The 21,732-nt window shown below is 38.7% G+C and overlaps 1 protein-coding gene across 5 annotated transcripts in view; it reads right to left on the bottom strand.

The window, feature by feature from the left end:
* The window catches only part of LOC135482011 (tRNA (uracil-5-)-methyltransferase homolog B-like), a 61,089-nt gene that overhangs the window by 25,707 nt on the left and 13,650 nt on the right, over window positions 1–21,732 (bottom strand). For 4 of the 5 annotated variants that reach the window (XM_064761821.1, XM_064761823.1, XM_064761824.1 and 1 more), the window contains 2 exons: window positions 20,961–21,060; window positions 19,098–20,477 (listed from right to left, as the gene is read on the bottom strand). In XM_064761821.1, coding sequence (XP_064617891.1) covers window positions 20,360–20,477; window positions 20,961–21,060 — 218 coding nt within the window. In that variant the 3' untranslated portion in view covers window positions 19,098–20,359. Of the gene's footprint in view, window positions 1–19,097; window positions 20,478–20,960; window positions 21,061–21,732 lie in introns of those variants that run through there. The other variant, XM_064761822.1, reaches the window with a different exon arrangement.

Genomic DNA, 21,732 nt, shown 5'->3' with positions numbered 1-21,732 from the left:
ATTTTAATGGAACCAAATTGTACAACTGGTGATGATCAACAAATTCAGGAAACAAAGCACTTGGCTACAGAAGACTGGCAACAGTGTGTATATTTGTCTAGTTTAGGGTAGCTTTTAGAGCTGATTAGCCCCATCCAGCAGCCAGTGCTCATGCTAAGCCTCAAACCATATGCCTTAAGTCCATGATACTGCTTAGCCACCCAAGACAGGCAGGCCTAATAGTCAACATGTGTCTCACCCCCTACCCCAAGCCCTATAAATATCTGTAACCACATTATTTCTCTCCCAACATCTCAACCATATGCATTTATGAAGTCATTCAAGGGAAATTGGCAAATGATACCCTGCAACACACTAAAGGTTCTAAAGAACCTCCCTTTCATTCAAAAATCAGGAAACACCATCTTTGCCAAACTAATGATGTGAAGGTTAACCTGCTTCAAATCTATACATTAATATCCCTCTTTCGCTTATGTGATAAGTGTCACTCTCATAGGCCATTCAGTCTTATGACTGTCATATGAAAACTGGGCAAAACTCAAGTTAATCCTCCAATCTTAATTCACCATGGCATGGCTGAATAACTGCAGAAATGGTACTAAACCATAATAAATCATTCCAAATCTTATATATTAAATAAATAATATTAAATCCATATTATTTTACTAGTAACAACAGGCACATCTACTAAACGGAGTTGGAAAATTTTAATGACAAAACATGTGCATACAGCAGGATTACATCTTTAGACTTAAGGAGAGCTTAGTCAAATTGTCAAGGAGTTGATAATTTTTCCGCAAAGACACTGCTGTGGAGAAACCAAATTAGATGGAGAATCTTCTTCAAAGAGATTCTAGTCACACTACAAGAGTATCACTTACATAAAAAATATTATTTAAAAAAATCGGCTTGAGTATTATTACAGGATCTTCACAAATATTAATGCAAACCCATGGTTTAACGTCCATAAAAATTTTCTTGCCAATATCAGAATGTTCAGCCAGTGGCACTAAAAACGATTATACTGTGCCCTTGTATGCAACAGCTAAGTCAAGCTTAATAACTGTAGCTGCTAAAATACTGGAAAACATATTGTGCCTATGGCTATGATGAATAAAACAGTTCACTGCACGTTTTTTTTTTGTATATTCCATAACAGCACAAAATCCAGTTTAAGTTCTCCATTAGTGTTGACAAATTTTGTCTTGAAGGCTAACATCAAGCCATGGATGAATGACACTGAACTTACCTGACCAAAAAACACTTATTGTGCACAAATGCTGTTAAGAAACAGCTGCTTTCTACCCTTAGGTCTTTAACAGAGTGAAGATCCTTCAATATTAAAACAAGTCTAAAGTCAATAATTACACACTTTGATGGATACCTTCCAAACACTTCAGATTGACAACTTTTTTACACCCAGCTTCTTCTCCACTATTAATCCCAATAGCCATGGGATATGATGGAAAATAAGCGAATTAGACTAACAAGGGCAAGGTTTGACTCCACCAAAGCCTGGATATAAAAAAAAACTGTAAATGAAGAAAACCAGAGGTCACTTGCAACACCTAAAAGAAAGTTCCAATGGGATTTCCAACAAAACATCTGTGTCTTATTATTCTTATTACTATAGATCAAAATACAATATTTCAGAGAATTTCACTCCAAAAGTCAAAGGTGTAAATGTCTAAATTAATCAACAGATCTCACTGGGGGTCACCACCATATCATTTGTGAAATTTTAAGTTCTTCAAATATCTGGTGATATAGTAAGGAATAAAAGAGAACTGCAATGTTGGAAGGGCTCAGGTAACCTTTTGTTAAGAAAGTTGTTTTTTTGTTCACATTTCCATCAAGTGCCTCTTGACATTTGCAGCCGCCACTTTGATGGTAAAGAGCTTCATGAAGTCAGGCAACTCCAACTGCCATTGATAAAGTTACACTGCAAGAGAAATTGTGCACCAAGAGGCAGGCAGTGTTAGGGATACCTGTTGAGTGGCTTGTAGAAAAAGACTCTCGTGCACAGAATGTCAATTGAAATAAATTAATGGACCAATATATATAACCAGATTCTTAATAGTACTGGTCTCAACTGGTATATTGGCAGTTTCCATGTGATATGCCCAAGAATCTACAATGTCCTTTCCCAATACTGAAGCCTTACACAGCATACACCTTACAGCTACAGTATGCATACATGCCATACCACCAGGTTCTATGCGAGGTTATGCTGAAAGACCAAGCCATGTCCTCTTGACATATGTCACATTTTTGTTGACACCTGTTGCCATTAGCTGAGATTTTACTCTTTAAGTGACTCCTCTTTCACAATTAACAATTACCTAACAAATATGTTTCAGCACTATGCAATGTTGAGTATTTTAATTAGGCTGAAGATTCACTACTTTTCAGTACTTATACCTCTGGCATCATTGTAATACTAATGCTTCAGCGCTTCACAGTGTTTTTTTTTGTGTTTTTTTCTAGACATGCATACCATTGCTTTCTACCTACTGGCAAACTGTTTGCCATTGTTTACTCCAATGGAATTTGTATACAATACTGGACCTGTCCTCTTTCCAACCCCTTAGGATCTCATTTAAAATAAATAGATACCTACATATTAATGCAAGGCAGATCTTTAATGAAACCAGAACACAAAAAATAATTATAAATGATAGTTACTGCTGGGGTTAGACATCAAAAACAGCTTCTGTAAGCTACTCTTAGGTTGCCCAAGATTTATGACAGTTTGTATGTCAAGTTGTTCATCATATCTGTGCCCACATATACAGTCAACCTTTGCAAGATCAAGGCAAAGTATTCCTCAAATGGAGTAATGTCTATTGCACAGTGGACCAGTTAAAGGTCACCAGAGTCCTCCTCTCGGAGGTCTCCAATGGCAAGCCAGTTTGGCTCAACATAGATCAGATATATTAATATGAATTATTCACAACTAGAAAGTTTCAATTGGAATCCTTAATCCACTTGCTATGGAACACTTAGATAGGCAAAGCTTTGAAGGAATCCAACCGGGGCTGGTGCTAAGCTGGAAAATCAATTATAACCCAGGCTGTGTGAGTTTTGAGGTTTTTGGCAGACTTAACCCCCCAGCTCTTGGTGCACCTGCTCTGTCTGTAGTCTAGACATGCCAAAGGCTTTCTCTTGTCCCTACATCAAGTTTTCCCATTTTGGGGACAATTTGAGGTTTCCTGAATTACAGTAATTAGCCTAAGGTTTCTGGTCTAACATTAAAGTATTACACATGTAAGGTTGTAAGGACATACATCATGGACCACTGTGGCATCTGTCTGAAGCCTCTATATTATCTATGGTCTTATCTGTAGAATCTCTCAGAACTGAAGCCTTTGCCAGGTGTCAACTTTAGATACCACTCTGGACCAAATCTAAGCTTCCTACAGAGAATCAAGGTCATTTCCAAAAAGAACACACTTTTGGCCATCGATCATCAAAAACTATTTATTGGGAGTAACCCACCTGGCCTTCCAATTAAAGGCCATACTGTCAACTTTTTATAGGGCTTTTGACGGTATTTCTTTTATTTATTTTTCTCTCAATATTTATTTGATTAAAATCCCTATTGTTTCATTAGCCAGAATAGTAAAAAAATTCCATACTGACCAAACCTTTTTTTTTCATGATAGAATGGTGTTACCCCAAGAAAGGAATCTGTAAAGATGGCCCACAAGTAATTTTTTTAAAGATCCATGACAATGTGGATGTTGCACACAAACTCTTTCATAGTCAGTCATGTATGATGACATGAAGAAAATTACAGAATGTTGTGAGTCAGGAATCACCACCCCAGGGCTGAGGGTGTTTATTATTACTGTACACTTTACGGTATATTTCCTACAATATAAAATGTACATGTGAGAGAAGCAAAGTTGAACAGATGTACATTAATAAGCAAGAGAACAGGAAGTGAAGGTGAATTCTAAATGTATAATTTATCCACCTTAATTATTACAGGTTATGAAGTTAATTATTTGGAGGTAAAACTCACAGGATAACAAGCATGATTTTGTCAGTTTGTACTCAGAAATGTCCCCAAAATGTGCCTAAATGAACACAAAGAAACATATGGACTGTGTGAACATTGAATCAACAATTAATATGTACTACATCACTGTAGCCTCATTCTGACTACAAGTACCTTGACAAAAAGCACATGGTGACAAAAAGCACATGGTGACAAAAAGTGTGTGCTGTTTCTCTGTCAAAATTCCCACATTACTTCATGCTATTGTCTTTTCCACAAAGATTTCTGGCAACCACTTGCGCAGTTTTTCTCAGACACACTGTGTTATGCTTTTGAGAGGACTATGTTTCTTTACCAACTCAAAGAAGCTCTCCCAAGCAGCTGATCCCTTTCCTTGGCTATTCTGGCACCCTGTGGCAAACACCTCTGCGGGGGGACTAACCAGACTGGCAGGCATGGATGAAGAATTATTGATACTTGATAGCTTGTGTTATTTTCAAAAATCTGATCAATAATTGCCCAGCAGCTGTATCCTGAGCCTCTCCACCCCAATTACATGCTCATTAGAAGTAACAATTTAGCACAAAAGAGTCTATAAGTAGAGAATAAATTCTAACAAAGCTTTCTGCACTTGCCAAATGCAGTTGTCAAGGAAACAAAAGCCACTAGAGCAAATATTATATCAAACATAGGTAATATTAAATCAGTTTAATACATGCTTAATAACACCTTGTATTTTCTTTAATGACACCTTCTAAGCTGTCTAACACATATATCAATATGGTCAAGTTAAAATGGACCAAACATAAATCTGGTCTAATCTGGATAAACTGAAATAGCAAATTATGCTATTAAGCAAAATCAAAAGTCCAGGAGTTCAGCAAGCAAAACTAAACCACTGCCGGGCACAGAGTAGCTGGTGTGGGAATGCTCCCTCTACTAGATCCAAGCCAAAGCATGGGAAGCAAATGGGAAGCAAGCTATATGATATTGCATGCGCGTATAGTAGAAACATGACTCAATACTATTGTAGTATTTCTGATTCCCTTCAAAAAGTTGAATGGAGAAAAGACTTGAGCTACTGGATTGACGAGGACAAACAATGGAAGAAAAAAAACAGGCAGTTAATCTGAAATCTAGGTTAGAGAGTAAATGTCAGCGGAAGCAGATGGTGACATAGGGTTTGTTGTGAGGAGTGAAGTCAGCCAAGGTATGACTGTACTAGTCCCAAAAATCTTTATACAGCTGATAAACAACAACTGCCCACATTACAGTGGGGTGGGGGTGAGGGCTTGGGGGTGCAAGACACTTTGCTGGAGGCAGACAAAAACAAACCCAAATACACTGGCAATAGCAAAGCAGCATGTTATAACTGATTTCATTAATTTCATGTAACCTAAATGTTCTGATCTAACATAGAGCTGCTTTCAGATTTTGGCTCATTATGCTCTATGATGGATAGATTGCATTATACTACAAATTCCACTATATTAAAGCCAAATCACTTAATACAATTCTAAAACAAAATTGTATCCATTTGTATATTGAGAGTCACAGACTAAATTAGTAAAAATATTTATATATATATATGTGGTTTCTTTTGACTCAAATTAATCTGCACTAAACTTAATTTGAAAAGATTCAAATTATAGAAAAATGAGTAAAAAAAAATTAGTAATTGCGAAATCTTTTGCAACAATATCAAAAAAGCTACATTTACTACCACATTTTATTCTCTGAAATGTGAATTTGTGTGAACAGAAAGACAAAATTTTAATTTAAACAACTTAAAACAATATTAAATCATAAATTGTATTCCTGTTCTAATCCAAATTAGATTAATCAGGTATCTTTGCATGGTCTACAAATTACTGAGGGGGGTGGGGGGGATCTTCTTTCTGATCGTATAAAAACAAATGACATACATGCGATTACTATCCAATCAAATAAGATTTCAAACAAATAAACTTAGATCACATAAATTTTAATAATATAAATAAAATATATTTACTATTAGCCTAATGTGTCTGTTCAACTTATATTTGAGTATGTTATATATATTCTAGACCCACCAGCTGATTAACTTCCAACAGAAATCAGCCTATTTGAGAATAATTTTAATGAAGTTTCATGAAATTAATTAAGGAGTGTTAATCTTTTTTTCTTTGCTGATTACCCACATAGATGTACAAGTAACTGGACATAAAACAAGGTCGCAGTAACCTACGCTGACTGAGTGTTTTTAAATGGGTTTGAGGTTTCACTCTTTTTGAGGCACAGAAGTAAATACACCTAGAGGTCTTTCTTTAACACTTACATGCGTCACAAGACGCCCAAATTAGTCTTCGAGACACACGCTAATTGTTATTTTCTTCTTTGCAGACTCAAAACGGCAGGTGCGAAAATCACTCTTAGGTTTTGGTGTTTCAGTAGACGAAACCGCTTTCGTAAATAAAAAATGGAAATTATAGAAGGTGACATAGACCCAACCACACTTACGCCTACGAGTCTTAGCTGGGTGACAACAAACAAATGTCACGCCAAACGAAATCTTATGTGGACAAAGGTACTAATAAAAATAGGCATACTGAATAAAGTTTTCTGCCGACGATTATTTCTGGTCGCGCACGTATAATTAAGGCGTACAACCATCTTAACAAACAATGCTAACACAGTTTCAAGCACGTGGAGATCCACTATTTTTGACACACGCTTCTTATTTTTGGCAAATAACGAACATGTTTGCCAAGACACCAAAAGCGAATTTAGTGGAAAATGACAGTTCTGACATACGATGGTGAGAGTTTGCCAATAACTGGCGAATGCCTTCTCCCTTCCCCTATACATGCATGCACATTGGTGTTCCAACTTCACAATCATCTTGTAATACGTTACTTCTGTACCAATATTAAACTGCATGTACTTACCAACATGGATTTACACCGATCTTGACATCGTATTTCCACCGAATCGCAATTCCCAAAATGACAGTGTAAAATAATGACGACAACAGTCGCCAATATAGAAAAACACGAGAGCATATTTGAGTATCTATCATAGCTTCATGGTTAGAGATGTTATGCGGGCGCCACAGTTAAACGAAGCGGGGAATCCCGAGCCTTCCCTGCCTGCTTTCAATTTATTGGTTGCTGCCGCCAGAGGCTCGAAACGGTAAAAGTCACCTACGCTGCGAAACTACAAATATATTTTTTACTGACTGGGTTGAACGAGAAAGAAGGAAACTTAAAACGGACCGCAGTGATACGAGTGTTTATACCATAATTCACTTCCACTCCAAGCAAAGACTTCTCCAGTGATTTTATCTGTAATAAAACACAAGCCCAGTGAAGCCCGTTATAAAAGTGAAAGTACTCGGCGTATACAAGTCGTATCATTTCGCCACGCCGCGAGATATAACCATCGTTCAGTGAGCAAGTAACACCTTCACGTATCTTGAAGTTTTTCAGGAAACTCAGAAGACACCGGGTTAAAATTGCTTGATTAAGCCTACTGAGTGCATTGTGTGCGTTGGCGTTGATTTACACACAACTCGTAGGCCACAAGTGACTGTTTAAGAGTCGCTGAATACATTTGGCTCCAATTTAGCATGCTGTGACTTAATTGTGCAACTGGATAATATATTTCTAAAAACAATGTCAGAAGGCGTGATAAATTCGTAACCATTAATTCGTAACTGTTAACTGTCGTATTTCCGGGTAACTTTATAAGTACAACAGGGACGTGCATGTACAATTGGCCATTATTACACTATCGCTAGGCCTAATGATCTCTGAAACGCTAAACCGTACGCTTCTAAAAACTCCGGGACCGGTAGATCCAGGATCAATCCTTGGTCGAGTCACACCTAAGACTTTAAAAGAGGAAGTTGTAACTTCCTCGCTTGGCGTTCAGCATGAAGGGGATAGTGCAACGACTGGTTGACCCGTATCAGTATAATGGCTCGGGCGGGGCGCCTTACTTGCCTTCGGTAAGTCGTCTCAGTGATGCAGCACTAAATAAAAGAGCGGTGGAAATCCGTCCTGCAACAAGGAGGCACATTACACGTGCATGCACCCTAATGATTCCTTCGTCGTCATATAACTGAAAAATTGTTGAGTACGACGTTAAACCCCAAGCACTCACTCACTCACTCTAAAAACTCTGACGTTAGACAATTCATAATCCGGTTAAATTTTGATACTTAACAATATTTATAAATGTGGTCATCTTTAAGAAGCATATCCCTACAAAATACACTGTCCATCCACACATACCATACGTGAATACATGTCAATAACGTGTATATGAACACTGCTCTTGTTACATTGTTGTTACGTCCCCAACGTGGATGTATATATGGATGTTATAATGTACTGCAAATGTAAATCGGTCATACGCGTACATTAAGCCATGTAATTAAGTTTTTTTATTTTCATTTTTTGCCTGATTAGCGAGATATACGTGTAACATTTGAAAGTAACTTTAACAAACATCTTCGAACCGCTCAGTCAAGAATCGCAGTATCTGCCCCTATACGCAATACCGACACGTATATCATTGTACGCGAAGACATGTTGGGATCCCTCAGCTGACCCCAGGGCAGCCTTCAGAGCGGGATACTTTTAGAAATAGCACATGTTCTGAGAAAATAATAGCTTGACTTTTTTGCCGGGGAGGCTGGGGTGTTGAGGAAGAGAACGTGATCGGCTGAACTGGGTTATAACTATGTGGCAAGGTGGCTGTGAGGCAATATACGGCCGGTAGACTGAACTAGCGTACAACAGTGTGGCAGTTCAGGTGGTAAGGTCGGGCAATATATGGCCCACACGCTGAACTGACTTACAACAGTGTTGCAAATCAGGTGGTTGTCCGGCAATATATGGCAGGCAATATAAAACAGCCATGATGAACAAATTTAGAACAATGCGATAAGATGGTTGTAAGACAATACACGGCCCATAAGTTGAACAGGTTTATAACAGAGTGGAAGGTTTTTGTCAATCAGATTCGACCGACAAGCTGATCTGGATTGTAATGTTGTGGCAATTTAGTTCGATGTCGGACAATATACGGCCGAAATACGTTGACTTGGCTTAGGACATCTTGGCAGTTTAGATGGCTTTCCGGAAAAATACGACCCATATCCGCTGAGTGGACACGCAAGGTTACTTAATGATTGCAGTTGTTTTTTTTTTTTTTTTTGCCTTCCTAAGATTTTGTTGCACTAAAAAACATTTAAACAATCTGAATAAAGAGAACTACCTTGTTTACATGTACAACATCATATACCTATATGTATATGCAATACGTATATAGTCTGGGAAACGTATACATAATAACCAATGATTATGGACATATGTCATGAAAATATCGCTACCACTTTATTTCAATAATTAATTGAGTGAGAAAAAACGCATTGGGTCCTGCCTTTGTGTGAAGATTGCATATATATGTGTATAGTGTATAAAACCCCACATGAACTGATCGTGCAGAGCGTTCTTTTTTACTTGATCCCTAGGTCACATGCACCAATAAAACTGGGCGTGTGAGCTGCATGGCATCTTTTTAAGATAGCAGAGTTAACTGACATATATGCACATATGAAACGTCATCATTTTTCTCATTTTTTATACCGACTGCAATTTAGAACTTTTCCATCCTTGACAAGAACAACATGAACGAAACTGCAGTCGTGGACAGGTATTCAAGTTATATGTAGCTAGGTCTACAGCACGTAAGCAAATGTACATATCATCAAAAACATTCCTGTACACAACGCACAACTGAAATGTAACTGTTCAATTTTCTTAAGTCTCTAAGCAGGCGCCTTTTTTGCATCTTTCTTTTGTGGCAGTAACGTAAGGTATCAGGATTACGATGACTGCCGATAGGATATGAGTGAGTCGTCGAGTATAACAGCTCGCATCTTCAAGTTATTTTTTATATTAAAGTCGCAGTGACTATACAGTTGCAATGAACGTGGCGCTTGAATTACAAATGAACAGCAGGCAATCGCAGCTCCTTCCCACTGGAAACTGTAAACCGTTTGACACTGCCTCGGGATGATTTTCGCAGTTCAAAGCCAAGTTCGACAGGAAGCCTCTTGGGGAGAAATTTGTCTCCTTGAAGGCAAAGCGCTGCTTCAAATTTCACGATTCTGCCCCAGTTAATACATGGAAACCCTTTACTTGTCCCCTACCCGGAGCGCTGTAGCATCACTCCTAGCCAGGTGTATTAGCAACAACAGGGGTCGGAACAATGATACTCTTCATAGCCCCGAGACCCCCTGGTGAAGAGACTGTATAGGTTTTACCATGCATTGATAGTGCTTGCAAGGCCTTCGCTTCAATACCCCATATGGATTTAATTTGTGTCTCGCGAAATCTTTCTTTTACGAAAAAAAAAAGATTTGTCCAAAATGCACACCACATCCCTCCAAATGCCGGCGATACCCATCGCAGACAACCCTTCTTTGCATTCAAAGAAAAGAACGGATGCATGGAGAGTGAGTGAGTGATTACTTGGGGTTTAACGTCGTACTTGATGCATGAAGAAGTTACATGACCCATGAATAACACTGATAATGGCTCCACTTTCTAACTGGTATGCACAATTATATAAGTTTATATACAAGCAACAATTCTGGGTGCATTTTCTAAGTGCTCTGTCACGTACATCCAGGTACATAAATGGATGTATAGGTTTATAAGAGGTAAAGAATATTTCGAAACACGCGTTATGCTTTTCACAGTGCAGCAAGAGTTACTTCCCTTGTTTCTCTTGGGCCGATCCATCTCATTCAAAGACAAAGATGTGTAACTCATGACAGCGTAGTTATTCAACATTTCCCTGAGCAGAAGTTGAAACAGATGCAATAAAGGCAACTTATACTGTGTGTTTATCAGTTTTCTTGAATTTTCCATGTTAACAGCTTGTGAAAAATCTAGTAATAGGCCTGAGTTTTGGCTACATGTATTCTGCTATTATCATGTACTACTACCTTTGTTATGGATGGAGAAGACTTCATACTGATCGACATAAAAACCTAACTCTTGAGACTTCTTCTGTTTTAATAAGAAACAGAATTTCAGCAGAGCCGGAGAATGTGACCCGATCATCACGTGCAAAATAACAGGTCACTCAGGGTTTGTGTAACGTCTGTGCTGACCGCGTCAATCGCACACGCTTCATTTCCTCTACACTAATGACGCACAGCCGCTGTGCTAATTACTAAGAACCTAATACGTACGGTAACATCGGCTGTATGCTACATGACGACAGGCTATGTACATATGACAGGATGCCCGCAGATCAGGTGCCATCGACAAAGTTAACAATTACCCACAGGCTATGGATACACACATATATATATGCGTGTTGGAGGAAACGAAACCTATGGGTACGCCTAATCCATGCCTTGTCATGTCACACGGGCGTAGGAAGCAAATAAAAAGTGGGGGGACCATTACCGCAACCAAAGAAGCGATGGCCAAGGGGCAACAAAGGCCCCGGAAGCTTTTGGACCCGTGATACAGACAAAAGGTCCACCGGACAAAAGGTCCACTCCCAAAACATCCTAGGCCAAAATGCCCTATGTCAAAAGTGGACAAAGTAGCCACCGCCCAAAAGAATGAAACAAAATAAATGTTGATTTTTAGCATTATTTGATCAATTCAGTTATCATCTGTGAAATAACTCCTATAAATAGAAATATATGTAAAATCAAATCAGCTTTTGTATATTGTTATGCAACTTATTATGCCTTGCATTACAATGCATTATAGCATGAAGTATACGTCATCATATCATTGATGACGCGCGTACGGCTATATAGGGACTCTATATAGCCGCACGCGCGTCTGAACGTGTTTTAGAGAAAAAATATCCATCATCAATGACGTGATGAAGTATACTGCACATTTTGGCACAAATATAGTTATCGTATCGCTTCTATACTGTACATGTATCGACTTACTTTCCGTTGGAATACGTGCTATGAAAATTGCTCAAATAGCTCATGCGGATAAACTGAACAGTGTCAATTATACACTGACCAGAATAATCAGGACTGCAGGCAGCGAGGTGGAGAGATGGTTTGGTTGTACATAGGCAAGTGGAACGACTATACGAGTCAGATGTACGGGGCCTTTAGCTTAGAAGATATTTAAAATTTGTGTGCTAAGATGGGGATCACTGATCTGAACGGAGAGCTAGGGGATCCACAAAATCGCAAAAGAGAATTCCTATCCAGTATAATGATAAAATCCTACGTAAACTCGATATTTACATTTTAACGTTCTTTGTGATAGAAAAAATGTAGGCTTCATAAGACATTAGCTTTCGTTTGTAAGTATTATCACCTTGCTGAAAATGTCATAAAATACGGCAAATACTGAACTGAGTTTTGCTGGCGGCTGTAGGGTAAGAGACTTTCCAGAGGAATTAATAGACGTGAATGTTTTCACTCCGTTTGAACGCTGAGTTAAATTACCCAATGATACAAATTATAAACGTCAGATACATCAGTTTTCAATAACGACATGAACGCCCTCACCCCCCCCCCCCTTCCTCACCCCCGGGATAAAATATCAGGCCAATAAAACTAGTGTTCACCTGTTCAAACAAATTAAAAGAAATGTTTTAACATCAGATTCAAAACAGTTAAGAAAGCACTGAACGTTCACTGTGTTTTTATTTTATATGGCTGGGTCGAAATGTGGGGAAGGTAGGTGTGTGTGTCGGGGGGGCGGGGGGCTATAGAACATCTACTGGCCCCCCAGTTTTGAAAGTGCAGGGCCACGGGTGCCCACGTTTTCTACGCTACTTAGTTCTACGTGCAGGCATACATGTTTGAAATGAAGCACGTTGCATATACATACATCTCTGCGTGGTAAAACATTATGGGCTAAATAAACGATGATGACGATGTTCCATGCCGGGTTTATCAGTTGTATGAAGCTTGTGAGCTGCTTGTTAAAAAGTCACGATCTGTATCCGAGTGAGAGTGAAATTGAAAATGAAAGCTCTCAAGCTAATACCGCGTGTATCCACCCTGCGCGCGGTTGTCCATGAATGCATGAATCTAAAAATTTCTCTCACCTTGGCCAAGTGCTGCAGTCGTGTTCCAGTGACAATGCATGCACCTTGCAACTTCATTCTGCATTTATAATACTACTGACAAACGACTGGGTTACGTACATACGTCGTGTTATCGTATAAAATGAACTGTCGGACGTTTGGGAGGACTTGAGTCAAATGTTCTAAACAGATGTATAACTGACTGATCAGAGTACCAGGATACTTTAAATAATCGCTATGTGGCAAAAGTGTCATGCATGCGGTCTACCCATCTTGAATAAGACATGTTTTTTTTTACGTTACCGCGTATCCTAGTGCATATTTTTGTTATCATTATTCGTTCGCGCCTTTGTTTTACTTTCGGGAAATTTCAATGTACAGTTTACTTTTACTTACACAGTTTAAGTGAGTCGTTCTAATTTAGGCCACCAAAATAATGGAGTTGGCTTAGTTTAGATCCATTTTTTCGTTGGTATAAATGTGTGAGTCGAACCCTGATCCACCAATTTTTTCTAGCGTAACCGCGCTTATGCAATAACAAACAAATCTTAAATTTTGTGATACCTATGGGGATTGCGAGGCTCTGTAAGCGGTGTCGATGACGATTTGTTTGGACAGCAGCTTTATTCAAGTGAAAGTGTCCAAAGGGCACATTTTACAAGTAATGTACATGAAGGTTACTTTGAAGTGCAAGTCATGTAGGTTACAGTGACATAGGACTAGTCACATATGCTACACTGACAGGCCAAAAAGGTTACGTTGACAAGTCAAATATGCTACAATGACCGGCCATAAAGGTTACATTGACAAGTCATATACGTTACATTGACAGGCCTAAACGTTGACAAGTCACAAACGCCATATTGACAAGCCGTAAAGGTTATACGTTGAAAGACCATATATGTTACGTTGACATGCCATGCAAATTACGCCGACAACTTATTGCAGGCTGCTTGAGTCATAATACTATGTATACAGAATGTCATTATGTGTATTTTATGGTATATACCAGCTGTAAACCATAGCAGACGTTCTGGGTCAGGCACAAAAGGGTATCTATCGGTCGTAGCGATAGATCACGGTCACACTGAAGGAAAACTTTTAAATTTGTAATAATGGAGCTATCCAAATGGTGCTATCCCAATGTGTGTAGGATTTTTGTACAAATGAGATACAAGTTTTCTAATTTTATGATAAAACAATTTAAAAACGTATTAAAGCAGTTACCGTTTTCGCCGCATCTGTGGTATTCGAACTCTATTCCTACTCTATTTATGTACCCGCTGCATAAATTTTTGAACTCATTCAAACGCAGAGTGCCATTCCCACACATTAACATATTACAACAACCGAGACCAGTGAAAATGAAAGATATATTGTAATCACTGTTATCACAAGACACTGGTATCCACGGTCTTGGATTGTACCTCTGATCCACTCCTTATAGTCAATGACATAAAAGAATACATTGCTGAAAAGCAATAATATGAAGAAAGTGAAAGAAGAAAATCATCAAAACAGACAAAGAATATACTGGATTTGAACCCGAGACATCCAGTTATCACGTACAATAGGTCTGTTAGTGAAGATGAACATAGGGATATTGCTGCTTTGATCTGTTGCTCTTAGCGAAAATCAAAAGGCAGAAACAATACACTGCATGATGCAAGGTCGAGTCCGTTCTCAAGGTAAATGCCAGTAATTAGTTTCATGCTGTCTTGCACGAAGCCTCCATGTTAAACGTTGCTAATTGCGCGAAAACTACACGTCACAGCGAAATAAGATTTGCAGATTCATAATCTTGATGTCAAAGTGTACCAGACGTGTTTATTCGGGTTATTCTAAAAGTTCATTAAAACTGACCTACTTTTGCGCTATTTTAAAATCTCAACGAGAGACTAATTTGCATAAAAATCAAAAATCGAAAAACTACAATTTTTGGAAAAGGTGATCGAGAAAACACCTGCACTGTTTTCATGTCAGTAGATTCATTATCTAGGAGAAGTATCATTTTAAAGGGTTTTTCTAAAATCCACTATGGTCGCCAAGTGAAGAAACCTAATCAGCCCCGAAGTTACGTTGTACAGGTATAAGTTCTTCCCTGTAACATACCAAAGTTTCATGAATTTCTGACAGACCGTTTTCGGTAAAAAAAAAAAGTGACACAATTTGTCGATAATAATAATAACAATAATAACGATTTCATTAGGGTTTCAAGCCGAAAACATTTTTTTACATACATCGGTTGGAAAATATATGGTAAGTATATTGAACTTCGTGTGTAGGCTGTTATGTTGATGACTTACCGTGAATCTTAAACAGCTACAAACTTGGACAATGTATATTTTATCAAAAGAAGCAATATCCCACAACCTCCAATAAATTACCTCTCATAAAAGAAACTCTTATTGCACTCAGGACACCAAACCCCACCATAGTGTTTATACGTGTAATCTTGAGACGTCCACCGAGACTTCTGTTTCATTAGCAATGACGTGCCTCATGAGGAAAATAGAGAAATAATACGCCCCAAAAATAAGAAGAAAAAAATCATTTTTGAGGCATACTTTATATTCCTCAATAAACCATCTATATTTTATGCATATTTTCCATCAATGGTCGGGAATATTCGGAAATGACATCATCTATGAACATACTTAGCCAGCTTAGCGCCCCAGTACGAGCTAAAAGTTGTTTCGACATCTATCACAGCGAGATGTCACCACAGCATGCAGGTTACTTAATTTCCGGACTGACCGATAGGGCTTTAGGAAAAAGTGTAGTTTAAAAGTCATTTTTGAACTTAAGAGGAAAGCGGAGAGTTTTGTTGTACTTTCACATGTCTCGCCACGCGCAAAACTGGACAATCAGAAATAAAAAAGACAAGCGTTTCATGTATCCTTAACTTAGTGCTTAAGTGTTGAGATCATCAAAATGTAATTCTTCTGAGGAGCTTATTTCTTTTGCCACCAACAAAGTATAAATAACTCTGAGATCGGCAACCTCCGCCACGGAATGCAAATACCGCACTGTAGGCAGAGAGACAAAACTCTGCCTTTTTGTGCAGAATCACGTTGTAAGGGACACCGCAAGGCGTCATCTATTAGCTGATTAAAAACCCATTGGTTAGTATAGGGCTTTACAAAATGGTTAAGAATCGGTTTATAAAATTACAACATTTAGTGGATTGATGCTTAATCCAGACAATCAAATTCATAGACAGACGGACAGACGGACAGACGGCCTTTGGCGGCAACCATAGAACCGCCTTAATTGGCGGATGTAAGTTAGTTGTTCATCACAGCAGCTGGATAACAATGCTGAAACAATGGAACATCGTATTCATCAAAAGGTGTTATGGAAGGAGGAAATCGGACAGCCGGAGGGTCAGACCCCGGTATAGAGTCACACTCGGTCAAAACAGGAAACCAGCTTAGTTCCCATCTTCGGTTGCTTCCAGTGTCTCATGGAATATGGTGGAAAGGTTCCACTGCCTTGACCCGAAACTTGGAAACTGAAATTTGGTTCTCGCGCTTACACTGGCATGGACGTCATATACCACTACGCCATCGCAACGCGATATCATATTTTTTCAAAACTAGCTCACTATTTTCATACTTTGAGTCCAAAAAAAAGTGAATCATGAAATATTTATGTCAGTAAAAATTTAGTATTCTTTCGGAGGTTCAATTATTCCTGGGACATAAATATATATGCCGTATATTTTATCATAAGCTGGACCTTTTCATACGAGTATTGTTGAGTTCTGATAAGGTCTATTTGTAAAGCTTATCAATTTTGTGACTGAAGATAGTTTGACAGTGGTTATGCCTTCATCACACAGCCTCTGCTGTTGCCATGGATATACTGTTGTATACAACAGAATCCTCAAAGTGGTTATCAAATTATTTCCTAGTTTGTAACACATTACACCACCAACCCTGCGCACGTATACAAGGCTTAAAACAAGTGTGAGATTTACTCATGTAATGTAACTGGAATGTTTCGGTGTTTTTCGCGAGATCCAAGAATATTTCAGTTTAAAGTGGGCATTATAACCAGTTTACTGTACACCAACAGGTAATTACAGGACTATATTAGGCTCTGCAAGCAGATCACATTGTAAAAAAAGGAACTGAACTTCCATTCAAACTAGAACTACAGCACAACGTGTAACAAAGGCACATATCTTCGCAAAACTGTAATAAATAAGTCAAACATTCTCTTGCTTTCATTTGTACATGACAGAATCCCTTAAGTTCCCTTTCGACGGATTGATTTGATTCATTGACTAACTTAAACCATAGAAGATTTGTAAGATGCTTGACTGTCTCATGCATGGAGGAAATCAGAGTGCTTCGACAAAACCACCAGTCTTTGGGAAAACTGACAAACCTACGCAGAAATATATAAGGTACATGGTCTGAGTATGCGGTCTACCTGTGTTACGATAAGAGTCAATTGCCATTTGAGGGATAGGGCATGCTCTTTGAGGTACAGGCCTATATATTGGGGTACATGGTCTGTAGCTATTTTGGTAGAGAACAATATAATAGCTAATCACCATGATGTCGCATACTAACGGCATACAGGGGCCTCCGAGGCTCAGTCCGTTAGCGCGCTGGCGCAGCGTAATGACCCAGGACTCGCTCACCAATGCGATCGCTGTGAGTTAAAAGTCCAGCTCATGCTGGCTTCCTCTCCGGCCCTACGTGGGAAGGTCTGCAGCAACCTGCGGACGGTCGTGGGTTTTCCCCTCGCTCTGCCCGCTTTACTCCCACCATAATACCGGCCGCAGTCGTATAAGTGAAATATTCTTGAGTACGGCGTAAAAAACCAATCAAATAAATAACTAACGGCATACACCGCCTTGGTGTTTGCGACCGGCATAACGTTACGACCGCTTTGAGAAACTTACCCCAGCTGTATTTTGTGACGTACCCATGTACGGCCTGAGAGGAAACCAGTAAGAACTGGACTTGAGGCTTTACGTGATTATACATATACGCTATATTGCATCAGCTTTGGCTGCATGGTTAACCGTAATATATTCATAGTTAAAAACATTGCATGCTTCACTTAAGAGCAACAAGCTCTTTTGATACTTGATGTCATGGTTAAGCTCTAGGCATAAAAACTGGAAAGAATAGTCTTCTACTCAAAGATGGTTACATAAAAACAAGATCAGACAATATCAACTTTAAAAACATAAAAGTTTTGACGGAGCAGTTCTGCAACCTTTATTTATTTGTGTACCGGAGTGTCACAGGACCCTCTCTTTACAACCATTTTCTGGAACCAAAACTTTTACTTTCTGAGACACACACACACACGTGCTCACATACACCATGAGACATATACCCTTGTGAAACACATACCCTTGTGAGACACAAACCATTTTGATGCACAACCGACCGAATGACACAAAACATTACTCATAAGGATGAAAGATGATATCAAATTCATTTCTTGGACAACAAAATTTGTGAACAAATCTCCCAATTAACACCGGACAAGACTGGGTGTTACAAGAAACTGGACATCCTTGTACTTAAAAGAAAATGGCGTCACATGTTTTAATATAGAGAACCCAACCGTAAAAGGCAACTTCGATTCCAAATGTAAATATAAACATTTTGGGAAACCAATACCAAGAAAGCCTAAAGTGAAGAAAACCACATAAAGAAAGTTCAGCAGGCCATCACAAATGGCCATTACAACCTAAGTTATTAAGGATGTGGAGTGTAAAAAGACCCACATTTACCTATAAACATCCACAGCTATTTTTTGTGTCATGTACTTGGTAACCCAATGCTTGTAAATCAATAAACTTTTAATTCAGACTTCTTATGTAGCCATGAGAGGTGTCAAGTTAGAGAAACAAGAAACATGATGTTGTGTGAGTCATACCCTACGCACATATGGTTAAATGTTAACATATTGTCTATGTCTATTCTCAAGTTATAGAAGGAACATATGGCTCATTGGTTAAAACTGATAACATAGTGGCGCCTTTGATTTTCTAAATTTTCATGTTTTAACTTGGTTTAACTGTGCTACCTCAGTTATGCAAAATCACAAAAATAACAAGGTAGGTCTCTTTAAATTTTATGTGGGATACTTTATCCATGTATATTCATTTTGTCTAGTGTTGTTCTTTCTTTCAATTTTAGTCAGCAATGCAAGATGTATTGGTGAAACGACGAGCAACAGTTGATTCTCCTACTTAAACATGTTTGTAGTAATGTAACAACTATCGACTCTTTTTCAAGAACCGACGTTGTCATTTCAAGTAAATAATGAAAAGACGCTACATCACAATTATCATCTATGAATGCTCTTTCGTGCTGGCTGAGAGGCATTATTTGCATAGTTGAAAATAATACGTTGTTGTTGATCTTTCGTGACGATGTTACATGAAGTTTTAACGTAACAGTGTTATCGCATTTAGCCAATGTGAATCCAGTCCCTATACAGGTTACTACTTCAACATACACTGGGTGTGTAAGATAACGGACAGTGACTGTCTATGATTAGGTTTGCGGGAAAGTAAATCTGAATTGATTGACGCTTACATATAATCTGACGAGGTCTGATAGTGGATAATATCATTTCTGTCACATTGACATAACAAGGCCTCGATTATCCAAAATGTAATCAGAATGCCACAAATCAGACCCACCAGTTCAACCTATTACACACTCTGTTTTTGCTGTTCATATCTGTGCCTAAGAGAACTGATGAAGTCACTCTGCCTTTTCACGCACTGGCAGCGTATGGTGTAATTGAAATGAGGGCGACAAGCGAAATTTATAAAATAAATTTCACACTGATAAGAAATGAATGGGCCCTTCCTATATAACATTCTTATGATTGGTTAGACATATGATTGACGTCAAAATAAACGTTAAAGTCGTCTAAAAGGAGAAGGTTGTACGGTCTTCCCAGATAGCTCAGCGGGATCTTGTTTTAAACTTTAATGTTTTGAAGTCTTGTGTTCGTGGGTTTGAATCGTGCTGTACCATACATCCATGGAAGGCGCACTCAGGTGGTACAAGTTGTCACCCATTACCACTCAAACCACAAACTCGCAAGTGTGGATTCTGGAGAAATAATCAACTACGCTGACAGCAGCATGACGTCAAAGCAAACATTTAATTAAAACAGACAAGAAAGCTTTTCCATGGTTTGTTCAGCCGTTAGAATTGTCCACTATCATGAAAATAGCCATTACCTATGTGCCACACAGGATCGGCTTCTTCCATAAATGGCGCAGGGTCATCTTTCATAGAGGGTGACCAGTTCTGTGTGTAATGTATGTGGAAACATATCCACAGCAACTGATTTGACTGGACAAAATGGATCTGTGGCTATGTCATCCATCTCTATGGAAAGACTGCAACATGGAAAAGAAAGCATATTGATAAGCATTTCAGAGAAAGAGGGATAAAATCATAAAAACGTGAACATTCTGTGAGGGGTGTTGGCAGACTACAACGCCCAAAAAGCATTAGCCCATTAGTTCAGTTAGTAAGGGTCAACAGAAGATGGCATATCCACCTCTTTCCCAATAAATTAAGCTCTTTACCTTGTGAAAACTCTCACCCACCACTGTTTGTACATGCATCTGATCTAAAATTTTGTCCATCATAAAGTTACTCCTTTTGCGTGATTTTAAGAATTCCTTTTTGATCTTTGAAAGATGTTCTGATGTTTGTTTGGAAGGGATAGTGATATCCTCAAGTGACAATGCAAATTTCTGCACCACATGTAATATGTTTTGACTTTTGGGGAGTAAATACAGTACTTCATCTTTTTTGCAGTCATCATGATTTAAAATGCCCATAAGAGTCAGACTGCTTACAGACTTGTCACTTACTCCACCATGTTCTGTAAGACTTTCCCATGAGGTTTACAAGTCACAAAAACTAGTCTTCGAATGGCTGAACAGCGTTTCAAGGCACGGACCCCTTTCTTACCTGACAAAATAAAAATAATGATACAGCTGAAATACTGCCAATATATTTCAGCCAATAAACATTGATCAACTCTTCATCTGACTGAACTGCCAACTTTAGGGTGAGCCCTAATCATTCATTCATTTAAATGCCTGAACTGCCAATCTGGCCAAAATCCCTGATCATTCATTCATTCATCTGACTGAACTGTCGATTTGGTGGTTAGCCCAAATCATTCATTTAAATACCTGAACTGCCAATTTGGCCAAAATCCCTGATCATTCATTCATTCATCTGACTGAACTGCCAATTTGGTGGTTAGCCCAAATCATTCATTTAAATGCCTGAACTGCCAATTTGCCGGAAATCCCTGATCATTCATTCCTTCATCTGACTGAACTGCCAATTTGGTGGTTAGCCCTAATCAATCATTCTTTCAGTTATTTTATTTGATCAGTGTTTTATGCCGTACTCAAGAATATTTCACTTATACGACGGTGGCTAGCACTATGGTGGGAGGAAACTGAGCAGAGCTCGAGGGAAACCCACGACCATCCACATGTTGCTGGAAGACCTTCCCATGTACGGCCGATCATTCATTCAATTGACTGAACTGCCAATTTAGGGGTAAGCCCAAATCAATCATTCATTCATCTGAGTGAACTGTAAATCTGACATAAAGCCCTAATAATT

The sequence above is a fragment of the Liolophura sinensis genome, chromosome 1, assembly GCF_032854445.1.
Source record: "Liolophura sinensis isolate JHLJ2023 chromosome 1, CUHK_Ljap_v2, whole genome shotgun sequence".
Lineage (NCBI taxonomy): Eukaryota > Metazoa > Mollusca > Polyplacophora > Chitonida > Chitonidae > Liolophura > Liolophura sinensis.
This window is presented reverse-complemented; position numbering and strand designations above follow the sequence as displayed.